Source organism: Epinephelus moara, chromosome 21, assembly GCF_006386435.1.
Source record: "Epinephelus moara isolate mb chromosome 21, YSFRI_EMoa_1.0, whole genome shotgun sequence".
Taxonomy (NCBI): domain Eukaryota; kingdom Metazoa; phylum Chordata; class Actinopteri; order Perciformes; family Serranidae; genus Epinephelus; species Epinephelus moara.
This window is the reverse complement of record NC_065526.1, coordinates 27,890,741-27,906,357: the sequence shown is the minus strand read 5'-3', so window position 1 is coordinate 27,906,357 and position 15,617 is coordinate 27,890,741. Positions and strand designations below refer to the sequence as shown.

Genomic DNA, 15,617 nt, shown 5'->3' with positions numbered 1-15,617 from the left:
TTAGATATATTGAACACTGTGCAAAATATTATCAAGCAGCAGCTTCTGTTCAAAAGAATCTGTATCAGACTTCTACCTTAAACAATACTGGTGGAACCTTATTGCTAAGCTACTGCTAAAACTTTTGATCTGTAAATGGTCTGTAGGGCAAGAATTAACCTGCCTCCTCAATAGCTTCTACTTTACTTTGGTGTGATGATGCCAGCATTACTACACAGGAGAGGAAATGAATGGAAAAATACACATGTAATGACAGTGAGTATTAGACTGACTAAATGCGGAAAAACTAAGACACACTGTTGAAGCTGCACTTATTTATTTTAAGACATTTCTTCAGGCTGTTCATCGACTGTTTCATAAATGGATGAACCTTTTCAGAATGCTCTTGTACATCAAAAATTTGGAGGTGTTGTTCTTTAAAGGCTATTATGCAATGGTTTTACTGGTCTAGCCCACCTGCGATCAAATAAGGCTGCAAGTGGCCCATGAACTGCAATGAGTGTGACACCCTCAGGTTAGGTTAGGATGCTTATATAGGAGAGAATAATTGAACTGAAGTGGCACACTAAAACAGCACAGACACCTGAATGAGTCTCAAGCGCCATTTACGCTGCCTCTTCAAGGCGGGAATGTCACACCGTTATGCAGCCTCACAGTTCTGAATACAAGGTACAATCCTGGAATGGGGAGACAGAGTTGTCTTGCCTTTAAGCCAGCATTGGAGGTAGTTATAGCGCCAAAACAACGTCAATGTAAAAGAGACAACTGGCAGGACAGGATCAAGGGCGGCACAGGTGTGACGTTTTGATGACATAGTATGCAACACACTAAAAATAACTAGTAGCAGTTAGCAGCGAAAGAAAGAAGAAAAACAGTGGCCGAAAATGTCTGCACTCCGATAAACAATGAGGTTTAGGAGCTTGTCAGCCGCCATTTAACAGAGATGGTAAATGCTTGTTATTGCCATGTTAATGCCATTGTTAATGTTTATAAAGCGCTGTCGATGCATATGCTTTTGTTTTACATGTTACGCCCATCACTCCTGCTTCTGCGATACCAACATGCTGTCTAAAATGACACACTGGGGCTGCATGATGCTACGATTGTTTGTTTCTGTGTAAAATACAAAGATGGCATAAAGAAAGGACTTTAGTGCGGCCCGCGGTCTCTGTGTCAAAGGGCTTCAGTTTCCTCTCAAGCAAACTGCAATGTGGCTCATCATGAATGAGATCATAACTATAGGAAATGACTACAAAATACAAGGTTTTAAAAAAAGAATGGTAACACCTAATTGGAAAAAATCAACTTCCGCAAAGAGCACAGACAGTGTTTATCTTACGTTACATGGACTCTAAATAGATTTATTTTCTGCCTCCAACCAGCAAGAATGGCAGATTACCTAATCCAACTGATAACGATCTGCTAATGATTTTGTTAACAGTTCTGGTTCACTAAAATATAATTGTGCACTGTGAGACTAAAACCACAAAATAAAATGCATTGCCAACTTTGACGTTGTGGTTTGGACCCAAGAGAACCAGCGGTAGGTACGACTGTGCCCTTCACACGTTATTAAAGATGTTAAACTGTTAAATATGTACCTGAAACTGTCAGTCTCTTCATCATGGGCTATAATATGAGGACAATTGTAAAAAATGCCTGTAATACTTATAATGCTGCTTTAGAATGTTCTCAAATATATAAATATAAATAGTAAACTGTCAAGTGAGGAAAGGAGATGGATCCCTGGAGCATGTAAGGTGTTAGAAAAGATCGATTTGTTAATTAATGTAGGATATCGATTGAGTATTTTGATATCGTTACAACATTAAGAATCTGGGAAATAATAATTAAAAACCCAAAACAATAAATAAATGTATAAAATCATGAGGAGATTTGGCTCCAACGTGAAAAGTGTAAAGTGAAATGTATCTACAATCACCTGAAGAATAGCTAGTTATCACTGAAGGCCCATCTGTAGTCTATTTACTCACTTTATAATACATGGCAGGAAGTTGGTCCACCTTAAGACTAGCATATGTGTAAAGTCATGAGAGCATATGAACTGAAGCTTTTGAGACAGTATAGTTTGTGGTATGATCAGCAGCTGTGTGCCACATCATGGTGATGACAGACTGGAGGTCATGGTACATTAGCACAGGCTAATGTTTGGCACATAATCTCCATTGAAATTCAAAGGAGTGAAAGGGCTGTGAACAAGCAGTGGAAGAAAACTAATAAAAAAGACACGTTTGGATTGAGGCAGGTGGAAAATGAAAGGAACGGGAGAGGCAGAGCAGATGAAGGCGGTGCGCACTGAATCACAGCACCTTTTGCCATCTTGATTGTGCGCCCCGTTATACGGACACGGACGCGCTCCTTTCACATTATAATCTCATTTACCCGTCATGTGTTTGGAAATTAAAACCAAACGACACGCTGATGATTATTCCCATGAAGTATTTGAGCCTGATACTGCGAGGATATCAGGTGGAAATCGGTTAAAATACACCTTTATAGGTGTTGCATCACCTTGCGTACCTGGCTGTCTCCGGTCCAGAAAAAAAAAGCAGCAACCCCGCCTTCACTGCAGTAATGGTACTGACCGCCATTCCCTTCCGCACACCGCTCAGGAAATTGTATAACGAATTACCGCAACACAATAGATGGAAACGAGAGGTTTGACGGTGAGCCCTGTAAGCACTATTATTGCACACGGTGTGGAATAACAGAGAAATAACCACCTTATGCACTGCTCATTTTCCGTGCAGACACTCACACAGAGCTGCAGAGTGCACGAGACCAAACAAGGCGACCAATCCACACACACACACACACCAAAGAAGAACACATAAAAGGAAAGATAAAACATGCACAAGTGGGTCAGAAATGCGTGTCGATGAGATAAATCCCGCGAGAATGAAGGGGAGGCGAGCATCCATGCGAAACTGGCATGGCACACGGTAAAAAAAAAAAAAAAAAAAAAAACTACAAAAAAAAAATCATCTCTACCTGCACAAGTTGACATTTGGAGCGGTTTTCCAGGCTCCTCACGAGACACAGAGCCTTTAGGAAACGGCGAGCGGATCCTGTTCCGTGAACGGTCGAGAGCTGCAGGTGTTATTTCTGTTTATTTCTAGGCCATTTGTCAGCCCCGTTATCCGCGTTCAGGTAAACATGATGATGATGGTGATGGCTCCTGTACGGACGCACAGAGTCACCGTCGTGTCGTCAGCAGGAGGAAAAAAAGGTGCTTTCCAGCCCCTCGGCTCGCACACATTAAGCCTCATAACGGTGTCTAAAATATATAAATATATGGGTTTACTTTTTTTTTATTGGCTGATACGATGTGAGAGGGGGAGAGTATACAGGTAAGAAACCGTCCAATGAGAGAGTCTGGCTATAAAAGGATGTGTGAATTTAAAGTTATTACAACAACCTCGACCTGAATTCTATTTTTATATCCTTTACTTCATGACAAGTGGACTCAAAATGATGCTTAATATGTGAAACACCTCATTTGGTATCATTTCATGATGACATCACAGAAACAAACCCCCGGTAGGTGATAATAAAGGGTTATTACAACTAGTAGGCTATATCACAGCAGACACTAAAATCAGGTAGCCTAAATATAATGTCAACACACACAACCAAGCACATACAAGTCCATAGTTGTGATGAAATGACTCAAACTCTATGCTGGGAAACAAAAAATATACATTTCTAATAATGCCCAAAATGCAGCCATGTGCATCATTTACTTTCAGCATTGCAAACAGTTCACTATCCCGAATTTACAGGTGCAAAAAGCAGCAGCCAACACTGTACAATAGGAGCAATTTGCACAACAATCAACAAAAATATCACGCCGAATAACTAAAAATGCTATTTTAATAAAGGTAAACTGGTGCAAGCAATGAGGACATGCATGCATGATATTGATATATGTGCTAAATATACTTCAGGTGGATTAAAAATACAGTTTCCACTCTTACCTTAACTAAGGGAACATGTGGTGCTGCAGTTGTGGCAGGCAGGGCTGAAGTGCAGATAAAATAAACATCCCATCTCTCTGCCATCACCGGAGCAGCAGTGGACCAGACCAAACCCCATGCAGAAAATCCTATGTATTTACCGCGAAAGCACGATTTCCCCATCCGGCCATCAAAACACACACATAAAGTTGACTTATTTAGAACGGCAGTGACAAACTGCACCGTCCGGAGCCGAGTGAGCAGCAAGTTAGCATGAAACTAACCTCGCAACAACCTCGCCCTGAAAAAAAAAATCATACACTAAAACTACAAACTGCGCTCAACGGGCCACGTTGTTATGTGAAAGCCCCGCAACCTGCCGCCAAGTGTTGCTGTGGGTGGGAAAGTGGCAGAAAAGTGCAGTAACAAAGAGAGGAAAAGTGGAGGAAAGTAAGAATACAGACAACTATCAAGCGCTCCTCGGGTTATTCCGGCTGACGGATAACGGTTCACTCTGTCAGGCGGCCCCATGCACCGCTAGGCGGAGAGAGAAGCCAGCCAGGTATAACGGTACACCACCACACTGGGATATATGAACACACTAATACTCCCCAAAAGTCCCCGAAACGTGCTCCAACTCACTCCCAAAAGTCTCCAGGAGAAGTTTACCGAGTGAAAAGCTCGCCGGCAGCCCGCCCGGCTCGCCCAGTGGCGGGTACGGAAGAGTTGGGACTTACCGCTGCTCCTCTTCGGGTTCGCCTGTTTTCTGCGCTTACACCTGGGGCCATCCGCCATGATCCTCTTGCTGAGTCTGAAGCGCAGCCGCTCGCGAGCCACCTCCTCCCTCCACCTCCTCCTGTCTCCCCCCTCCTCTTCCTCACCCATCCTCACCCCTCCCTTCCCCTGTCCGCTTTACGACATCACCTTCCCCCCAGCTTAAAAACACCTGGTTTGCGACACACTGGCTGCTTTTACGGCATCACCTTCTCAAACACCTCAGCACGTGGCCCCTCCTACTGGCCGCACATGGGTGTGTGTTCGCTGAGAGGCGTTTCCAAGCGATGGTCCGACCGCTCTGACAGGGTCGTCCTGAGGCTCTCACTGTCTCTGCCCCTCCTGACTGCTGAGAAAATGAAAATAAAACAGGAGGTGTTTCTCCTCAGATGGAAGAGTAGAAATGTGTCTACAAGAGTAGAGCTGAGGGGAGATGAATGTGTCAGTAATAACATAACATAACATCACTCAGCTCAGAGCAGCAATGCCTCACTGTAACAATCCCACATTATAAGTCGGCCTAAAAGTGCTAAAATTAAGGTGATGCCAAAGTAAAAGTATACAAGTAGACTATTATAAGCAGAATGTACTTGAAGAATCAAATGTAGGCCAGTCGATGGAGAAAATTGGCCCTTGCCAGTGTAACACCATTATTGTAGCCTGTTGACTGATGCATTCAGAATCAGCACATAGACTATATATATATATATATATATATATATATATGCTTGTATTCATATTAAACGTGATATTTGCATGTTAAAAACTGAAAAATGGTACTATAAAAAATATGAAAATATATTTTACAGGTACAGTGAAGTACAGCGGATGTTTGGTGTTACAGGGATATTGACACTAAATGACTGCACATTCATATATAAGTAGAATTTTATTGTTGTAGTTGGTCAAGGTAAATATAATTTTAATAATTATAAGCTACTGTGGAGTAAAAAGTTCAGTATAGCCATCTGTATAGTTGAGTGAAAGTACATGTACCTCAAAATATGTGCTTAACTACACTAGACCTACTTGAGTAAATATACTAAGTTACATCATAATACCAATTCTTTACCTGAATCCTGAAGCTAAAATATGAAACTCAAAATAAACTGTGACAAACAAACAGGTAGATGTAAAGGTATTCTAATCCTCTACTTAAATAAAAAGCACTAATACTACAATGTAAGTTTTGTATTCCAAAATTCTACTTGTACGTGTATGTACTGAAGTATTGCTAGTAAAATATATTAATAGTATCAAATGTGAAATGAGTCATTATGCAGAATGCCCCTCTTAAGAGTATATACAGTACATTTACTGAATCATTATTGCAGATATTTTCACTACCTTATGCACTGTTGGGTATTTCAATCTAAAACAATACATAATATTTTAGAAAACAATTATATCCAATGATATGTATGGTTGTCAAATAAATGTAGTACACTAAAAAGTACACAAGTTATTCACGTCATGTAAAGTAGTAGAAATCATCTACTTCAGTTTTGATGTACTTATACTTAAGTACAGTATTCGAGTAAATACTATTTAATTACTGAACATCATTACATACTGACCCAGGGGTCAACTGCAGTACACGTCTCTACTGGTCATACTGTTGTATGTTGAAGTGGCACCCAAAAAGCAAGAAATGATGATAGAGAAGTAACTCAGTCTTTGCTGCAAGATATAATTTGGAAAACACAACAAAAGAACTCAGAGAGCAGCAGGTAAAATTAAAAGCTCAGTTTTACTTGTGGTGTGACACAGACTGAGGTCAGAACTAGACAAAGGAGAGGGCAAACTTTACCCATTTAGGGACTGGGCAGATGGGCAGGAGTCCAAAGAGCAAGCAGGGAAAGATGGAGGCTGGAAAACATTTAAGTAGCCAGCACAATAAACAATATGGAAGACAATGAATGGAAATGAGATTAATGCTGCAATGTTGATGAGAAGTGGGAGCAGGTGTGCAGGTGGGCGGGGGAGGTCAGGTGATGGGGAATGGCAGGTACACAGGGGTTACTGCCGGGCATGAGGGACTGGCAGGAATGGGAATGTTCAATCTCCATTTCCACTGGAAGAGAAGTCTCCTCTCCTGTGATGTTAAAGTTTTAACATATACTGCTGAATATAATCCTTTGCAATGTAGAATGTATTTCAGAGGCTGGCAGAGAGTGCTTAGTTTCTCAGTGGTGGCCTTGTTTGTTTACTGTAAACACACTGGATTTCTAAATTAATATGCTGATGATTTATTGATGCTAAAATGCAACACCCCTAAATGAAAACAACCAGTTATCGAAATGTCAAGAGCTTTTAAGCAGCGAGTTAAGAAAACCTGAGCCCAAACATAGACGCTCAAACAAACACTGAGCAGGGTTTTGTCCTCAGTGGGGACAAAAGTGCAGTGACAGTTCACAGCAGGTCAGGGGAGTGGCCTTTAACGGTCCCGTCGAGCTATTCTTGTACCTGCAGATGATCAGGTTTCCAGTTCAGACACACCAGGTGCTGCTGCGAGCCTCTCACAGGACTCCTCTGGATACCCTGACACTGCGTCAAAGACGGGGGAGAGTATTAAACTGCAGAGGCTCGACAGGGGGACAGAAAGCTTGAGATTATAAGCTTTTTTTTTCCTGAAGGTGCTTCATTGTTGTCCGCTGTCTGACTCAACAGAGACAGCAAGAGTGAGCTCGGATTGAAGTGTGAAGGTTTTGTACAGGAGGGAAACATGTGGAGCAAAAACAGCTGCAGGAGAGGCCCCATCTTTTTGGTTACTCTGTTACAAGTAAAAGTCCTGTAATAAAAAAGTTACATTATTATGTAATAGCATTAAAATATACTCAAAGTCCCAAAAGTAAAAGTACTGATTATGCAGAATGGCCTATTTCAGAATGTTGTAGCTGGCAAAAGTGGAGCTTTTTGTCACTAATTTATATCCTGGTGGGTAGCTTCATGTATGATAAATCATCATTAATGAGCTGATTATTTTTGTATTGATAATTTGAATCAAATGAACTAGTAACATAATGTAGTACAGTAAAAAGTACAATTTCTGATTCCAAAATGTAGTGATAAAGCAGATAAGCTTATAATTAATGGACTTACTTAAGTACAAGTACCTCAACACTGTACTCAAGTACAGTATTTGAGTACATGTACTTAGTTACTTATGTCACTGGCAAAAATGTGTTATTGTTGATGTGCTGCTGCAGTGGGCCACATATCACTTAGTGGTTGTCCATCATATTTTACTTAAATTTCTCTAGCTTTAAAGTTATGACAAATCAAGGTCGCTTATTCTGTAAATGCTTGGTTTAAAGATTATTTAAAATTAGCAGCATGCTTGTATTGAGTTACATATTTAATACCAAGGGGGTATTTGTTATTACTGGCCCATTAAATGGAAATTTGAAATGCCTTGCAGGTCACTACGAAGATATTTCCTGTAACTCAGCATGAAATATTTGGAAATGTAACAAACCTGACCAGAATGTAAAACGAGATTCTGTGTATGACATGACTGTGTAGTAATGACTCAGCAGTGGGACGGGTGCAGTGTAAGAGGTACAGTTGTAAAACTCGAGTACAGATTTGATCGTTACTAGATCTTACTTAATAGTTTAACATCACTGAAATTCAGAGGGAAATTCAGATTATAACATGCAATAGATACATTTATAAATATGAGTCACTTGTATAGATTTAACACAACAGAAGATGAGTAAGAGTGATACGGTAATATAACATACAGTATATTGAATCAATAAGCCACAAGAAGCTGTGGTCTACACTGATTTTAGGACAACTAAGAGGCGATCTTGTCTAGCCGGATGACAAATACTTCAGGCCTCATTTAGCAGTTGCCTTCTTTAGCTCTGCATCTCATATAGGTGAGTAATTGGCGCAGTAATACTGAAATTGCAACGGGGTCACAGCTGTTTGTTTTTAGAGTACTTTACAATGGCTTCGAACACATGCAGCTCAACCGATCATGATTAAAGACTGGAACTCTGCTTTTTTTCTCATCTGTGACATGTCAAAATGTCCTCTGTGAAAAAAGCATATTGCCCCTGCAGTGGTGACACAGGTTTGGGGCTGAGCTTGGAGAGTGTCAGAGATTTCCAGCTGTTGTTTGATGGCATAAAAGCTTCGGTTCCAGTGTAAGGTGCATGTGCAGCTAATGAGCCACATGTGTAACATTCAGTCTTACCTAGAAAAAAGAGTTACTGCACGTACATTCTTGCTGATGCCTCACAGACTCTGATCACTCAGAACAACATTTTTAAGTACTAATTGAAGTGATCTGATCATAATAATCATTTTTGGTTGCAGCAATGATATGAATATATCTGAACATGGCTGGAAGGTTGTGAGTGGCATCATATTTAAAAATGCAGCCAAAATGTGACTGCCAGTTTCTCCCTCAGCACCTGCACACATCACTTTGGATAGAAAGATGATCTGATTGTCAGTTTCAACTACCCCCCCCCCCCCCCAAACCACAGCAAACCCCACCACCACCACCACATCAGTAATGCTTTAATTGAATCTCCCACTGGCAGGATATGAAGGGCTGGAGAGTCCTCTCCTATCTGGGGAGTCTTGCCCTGCTACATCACATCATCTCTACAGGCGACTGCTGTCCTGCTGCCTGTGAAGTAGAAGAGGAAATGGATGCCATTATTCAATGCTAATTTAGTATTGACATGAATATTGGGCTCAGAGGGCTCTCTGTGGATCTTTTTTTTCCCTCTTTAGTAAATTCATTTGTCTTTCAGCGGGAAAATCCTACTCAGTGAGTAGTCAGCTAATAGACTGTGAGTATTGTTCTTTGAAGAAGAGGTGAGCCCTAAGGCTAAAAGCCCCTCTATCCCTGCCTCAGCAGTCTCCTTTGTTGTGCATCAGGTAGGGGTTCTACCTTAAGACTGAAGCTATGGATCTGCCTGATACACAGAGATTTAACCCCTAAGCCTGTTAGTCTTAGTATCTTGCTCTTATAATTTATTTCCACTATTTACACTAGAAGACAGTTTGCTGCAGTGAGGGATATCATTTAGTTTGGGTTATATAGTTTAAAAATAAAGAATGGGTGATGTTCTATTTTGAAATAGGGTGGAAAACTGCATTTAAAAAGGATGTACATCACAGGTCTGATAAATTTGTGCCTTTATGCAGATATCTGGTATAGATGTAAATGCACCCCACATTTAATCAATTATTGTATACTGTTCCTCTCTAAGACAGCTAGCTTTCACACCACCCTGTTTGGAAGAACTAAAGGCCCTGAACACTTTTGCCTTCCAATGTGGTCGGACAGCACGTAGCATAACCTGGTCCTAAGAGTCTGTAGCCATGCTACCAGCTCTATCAGGCTGTATTTCGAAACACATTCTCACTCCGACCTCGTCACATATTGACGTTTTGGTCATGGACTTTCCACGTCCACACCAAGGTACCCTGGGTGTGTTGGTTGTTGACATTCTAGGATACTGTGTCAAGTTCTCTTCTTTCAAGATACACTTCCGTTTTCACAGGAAATTTACAGTCTCTTTCAAAATAAATGCACTACGTCGGTCAACACTGCAAATTGACGTTTTTTTACCTTCAACAGTTTAGGCAACAAAAACATTTCGTTAGGTTTAGGCAACAAAAACATATCGTTAGATTAAGGCAACAAAAACATGGTTAGGTTTAGGCAACAAAAACAGTTAGGCGTAGGAAAAAAGAACATGGTCTGCCTTTAAAATCTTAGGGAACGCGAACACCGCTCTCTCGGGTGAAGGTCTGTGTTTGTTGGACCCATCCAGCACCCCTCCCGCCTGCCCCACTTGGACTTTTGCCGCCTTAACTTTAGTCATTGTCTTGCTGCATTCCTCTCTGATGCCGGCAGGCACTGTTAAACTATGACAACAATCGTCTGCGTATCATGCTGACGTTAAAGGACGCCTTTTTACATTGGTTTCTGATGGCGCAAGTCACTGCCCAAGCACTGGATTTCGACAACTTCAGAGTGAGACCAGGCTTTACTTAGAGTGGTGCTTTGAGCTAAATGCTAACATCAGCATGCTAACATCCTCACAGTGACAATGCTAAGTTGTTAATGTTACACAGGTATAACCATGCTCATCCTCTCAGTTTAGCATGCTAGCATGCTAATTAGCACTGCTAATTAGCACTAAATATGAAGCACAGCTGAGTCAGCTGGGGCTGATGAGGATGTCTTTTCTTTTGTTGGTATTTGTTTGTAAATCAAAATACTGAACAAATTAAAAGTTGAGACAGGGGTGACACTTGTGGACAAGTCATAAGGATTTATCCTCTGGGTAGCATGAATATCCGTAAATACTTCCAATAGTTGTCGAGATATTTCAGTCTGGACCAGTCACACTGCTAGTGTGGCTAAATATGAATTGATGTTAGTGGGGCAGATAAACAAATGTTTGTCTTTTATCTCTTTTTGTGTCACACACTAACTCAGAAAATCTTGTTTTACTTTTATCTCTTATTTTTGCTGTGTTTTATATTCCTCATTTCTAATTTATGTGTTTAACTATAACTTTTCACATGTTTGTCCCATGTTTTGCATGTTTGTGGGTGGCGTTCCAGGCAGCCGCCTATGGCGCCTATGCCACTGTGGTCAGGTAAATAGATCAGATTGGGTCAAAGTTGGGGAGCACTTTTGAATGCTAATACAATGCTAATGATAAATGCTCAGACCAAGACACTGGGGTTAAAGCTTTAGTAACTTTACTTTGGTGCTACAACTTCCATAGATGTTTTTACCCTGATGTACCTCCTGTTTTCTATTCAGGCTAAAGGCCTGTGATTCAGTGTTTTGCTTAATGTTTGTTAGGCGGTAGGTTAGCTTGAAGCTTTTAAGTGAAAAGTGAGATACAATACAGTATAGCTCAGTCTCTGATATGTTAATCTGCCAAAACATGTAACATTTCCCCTGAACAAATCAATTAACTTCAGCTGCTCTCGAGTTCAGTGCCATAGAGGGGTTCTGTGACCAACAGATGAATAATGTAATTTTGTGTCAGGATGAGTAATGCGGGCACAAATCACTTGTCTGGATGAGTGGCTGGGGAGTTGATAATGGCGAGTCCTCACATTGGGTTTATAAGGCAGGAGGAGAGAGGGAGATAATTCATGCTCTCTCTTACTGTGTGTCAGTCTCTCCATTCACGATATGCTGTGGAGGTTGTGAAGCTGCGCGGCATTAAGAATAAAGAGAAGGGCACGAACCTGGAATAAGGGAAACTATCTGCTGGGAAATGTTTACTTTATGACAAGGTTGATTAAAGGGTTCCTGTGGAAGCCCCAGCTCAGTTTTAACATGTAAATGTCTTTACACACGTATATATTTCTACAAGTATTCTTTAAGGTGACTCATAAGTCTGTCTAAATGTGGTTATTGGGTTTCCTATCATGCAAAGTACTGTTTTATTGATTACTCATTGATTGAGACGGTTCAATCTGAGCATCAGATTTTCATTTCATCCTGTTACCTGAGATAAGAGTTGTGTTTGACAGGACAAAGTCTGGAGGGATGTTGCTGTGTTTTGTTTACCTTGTGGACAGGTAAACCAGGGGTCAGTTGGCTGACCACTGTCCCAGGTGCGTGTGTGTGTGTGTGTGTGTGTGTGTGTGTGTGTGTGTGTGTGTGTGTGTGTGTGTGTGTGTGTGTGTGTTATTCTGCTTGTCTATGTGGTAACAGTGTGAACACCTGAGGAAAGTAGGTAATAGGTAAAGACAAGAGTTGAACTCCTCAGTATCATAAAGCAACAGCTAACTCCAGAATTGAAAATATTTTTCCTTTTATTTGCAGTGCTATTCATCAATCTGGATTGTTTTTGTGTGTGCTGCCTGGTGTTGGAGATATCAGCCATAAAGATCTCTGCCTTCTCTCCAATTTAATGGAACTAGATGGCACTCAGTTTGTGGTGTTCAAAGCACCAAAAAATAGCAATGTCTTAACAGCAATGTCTCTTTCCAGAATTTTTAATTTAATTTAATTTTTAATTTTATATACTTTATTAATCCCCAAGGGGAAATTCAATTTTTTCACTCTGTTTGTCAATTACACACAGGTCCGAACACACACATGCACAAACAGGACCTATACATGCACTAAGTGGAGAGATGTCAGAGTGGGCTGCATGACAGGCGCTCAGAGCGGTTGGGGGGTTCGGTGCCTTGCTCAGGAGCACCTCGGCAGTGCCCAGGAGGTGAACTGGCACCTCTCCAGCTACCAGTCCACGCTCCATATTTTGGTCCGGACGGGGACTTGAACAGGCGACCCTCCGGTTCCCAACCCAAGTCCCTATGGACTGAGCTACTGCCGCCCCAACTGAGCTACTGCCGCCCCTACTGCAACCCAGTTACTCAAGATACTCCACAGACCTTGTTGTGAGCAGTTCAGCTCACAGGAACTATTTGCTGTCTAGTGAACGCCACCTGCCAACCACGCTGTTCACACTCAGCAACTCACACCAAATCAATCAAGACTTATAAATAGTACTATAGGTGAGAGGAAAAATATTTGTGTTTGAGTTTTGAGTGAACTGTCCCTTTAACATGTCCATCAGCTTATTGAAACAAACACAAATCTTTTCTTTGAATGAAATAATGATGTGCAAACATTTGATTTTTAGCATAATTTAGATACAGTATGTCTGTCTCACATGGCCCTGCTACTACTGTAACTACAAATGCTCATTTAAAGTGGATTAACTGATATCTTTGGATGAAATATTGAATTAATTGACTCCAAGTAATGCAAGACAGCCATTCATGGTGCAGAAATGACAGAGTTCACACCCAAATATGTAGCTCAATAGAGATTTTAAGCCTCTTTATCTCACTGATTTAATTTTACAGCCAGTTACTGTATGTGATTCTTATGAATCTTACAGCCATTTTTAGTGGAAAAAGCTCAGATATTGCACCTCATACATCACGCACATTGTAATTCCAAGTCAGCAATATTAGGAATATTCAGTTCAGTTCAATTCAATTATATTTATAAAGCCCAATATCACAAATCACAATTGGCCTCAGAGGGCTTCACAGCTTACGACATCTCTCTGTCCTTGGAACGTCACAGCAGATAAGGAAAATGTCCCCCCAAAAAAGCCTTTAACAGGGAAAAATATATATGCATCTGATGGCCTATTTGGTATTTCTCACTCAGTGTTAAAAAAAAACTACTCAAGTGTCAACAAAGAAATAGCTCACATAAAGATAATTGCCATTCATCAGGTGTGATACCAGGGTAGCAACAGAGAGACGCATCAGGGAGGGTTTTCCTCTCCCCCCTATTCTGTCCACAAGGTGTGAATGCAATATAAACCCACTGTGTGCCTGCAGCACCAAACGGTAGACCAACAAATTAAGCAGCTGATGAACACAGGCTAGCACTCAGAAGCTAAAGATCCAGAAATGCCAACATTTTTGACAGGAACTGGTGACCAAAACCAAGCGTGAGTAGGAAGAGTGGGAGGGAAATGTCTGACTTAAACATAAAACATAGCCTCAAATAAAAGCTAGTGTGGCTTCATGTCTGCCATAAAAACTTTATTAACCGCTGACACTGGTAGCTTTATGTCTGTCAGCTTGTTTTAATGTTAATCTACGCCGTTGGGACCCAAAATAGATCAATGCTTTAAGGATAGAAATTAAATCAACTCCACCGCACGGCGACTCAGACAACACACAAACTGCTCACCCTCCAAATGAATCAACACCTCACTCTGAATGACGCAGTAACACCCTCAACCCCCTCTTCTCCCTCTTGCACAACATTCATTTCCTGTGCAGTGACCATCACACCAGTGATCAATAGACCCCAGTTCAGGTGATGTGTGCAGCGATAACCTGGCCTGTTTGCTCACTCCCAGCAGTGATAATGATGAGCCAGTGCAATGAGTCACGTGCAGAAACAGGAGCGACTGATGTCATTTTGCATCTCCTCATTTCCACTGGGACCACTGTGTGTTTGCATGTGTGTGTGTGCCAGTGCAAGCCTTTACACATGCGTAGATGTGTGCGTTAGTGTGTTTATATTGCGTGTGTGTGTGTGTGTGTGTGTGTGTGTGTGTCTAAAGCAGTGCTCGTCCTGAGGCACTGCCTGCTGTTCGAGCCCATACCTGGAGGCTGACCTCATTTGTTGCAGCACTGCAGCTCCGGACACATGGAAGTCACATGACTAAGCCCTCCAGACTCCATATGGAACAAAAGCCTCCTGCTTACAGACCCTGCTGACCTTATTATCACAGTACCCATTTTGAGCTTTACGCTCGGAAACTCTACTTCCTCTAGTGCAGTGGTTCCTAACCTTTTTGCCTCATGTGTCATGGGTTGCCACCCATGACTATGATTGTTGCATATGTCAGTGAATAGTACACAAACTGATTTTGCCTTTTCAGATTGTTTCTCTTTAATTTGTTTTGTATAGGAAATCTATCTGATACTCCACAAGACAAAGGCCAAGAAGAAGGAAATGTTAGAAACCAGTGGATAAAATGTTCAGACAGTAAACAGCACAGCATTTCTTTTTAAAAGTTGTGTGCATGTGTGTTGTTTGAAGTATCAGAGAAATATAACCCTTAAGTGTGAAGTTTACCGGATGCCAACACAGCAGTTTATAATACTATGTGACAGGACTTCTGATGGTTTACGCAGCTGCAATCATTTTATTTTCTTTCATAATGCAGATTTACATTCAAGTATTTTACCAGTAACTTACACTTACAAGAATTTGATTGACATTATTTTTGCCTCTACATCAGCATGCATGCTGCGTCAACAGAGTGGCCCCATAATTTATTTATTTATTTTTTTTTCCAAGCAGCAACCTCAGGGGCT

General features: G+C 41.2%; 1 protein-coding gene across 2 annotated transcripts in view; it reads right to left on the bottom strand.

Annotated features, from left to right (window-relative positions):
* Positions 1-4,837, bottom strand: part of LOC126382509 (zinc finger E-box-binding homeobox 1-like) — a 76,338-nt gene extending 71,501 nt beyond the window's left edge. Inside the window, exon 1 of one of the 2 annotated variants that reach the window (XM_050032408.1) lies at positions 4,715-4,837. In XM_050032408.1, coding sequence (XP_049888365.1) covers positions 4,715-4,772 — 58 coding nt within the window. In that variant the 5' untranslated portion in view covers positions 4,773-4,837. Of the gene's footprint in view, positions 1-3,012; positions 3,161-4,714 lie in introns of those variants that run through there. The other variant, XM_050032409.1, reaches the window with a different exon arrangement.
* Between the last annotated feature and the right edge of the window lie 10,780 nt (positions 4,838-15,617).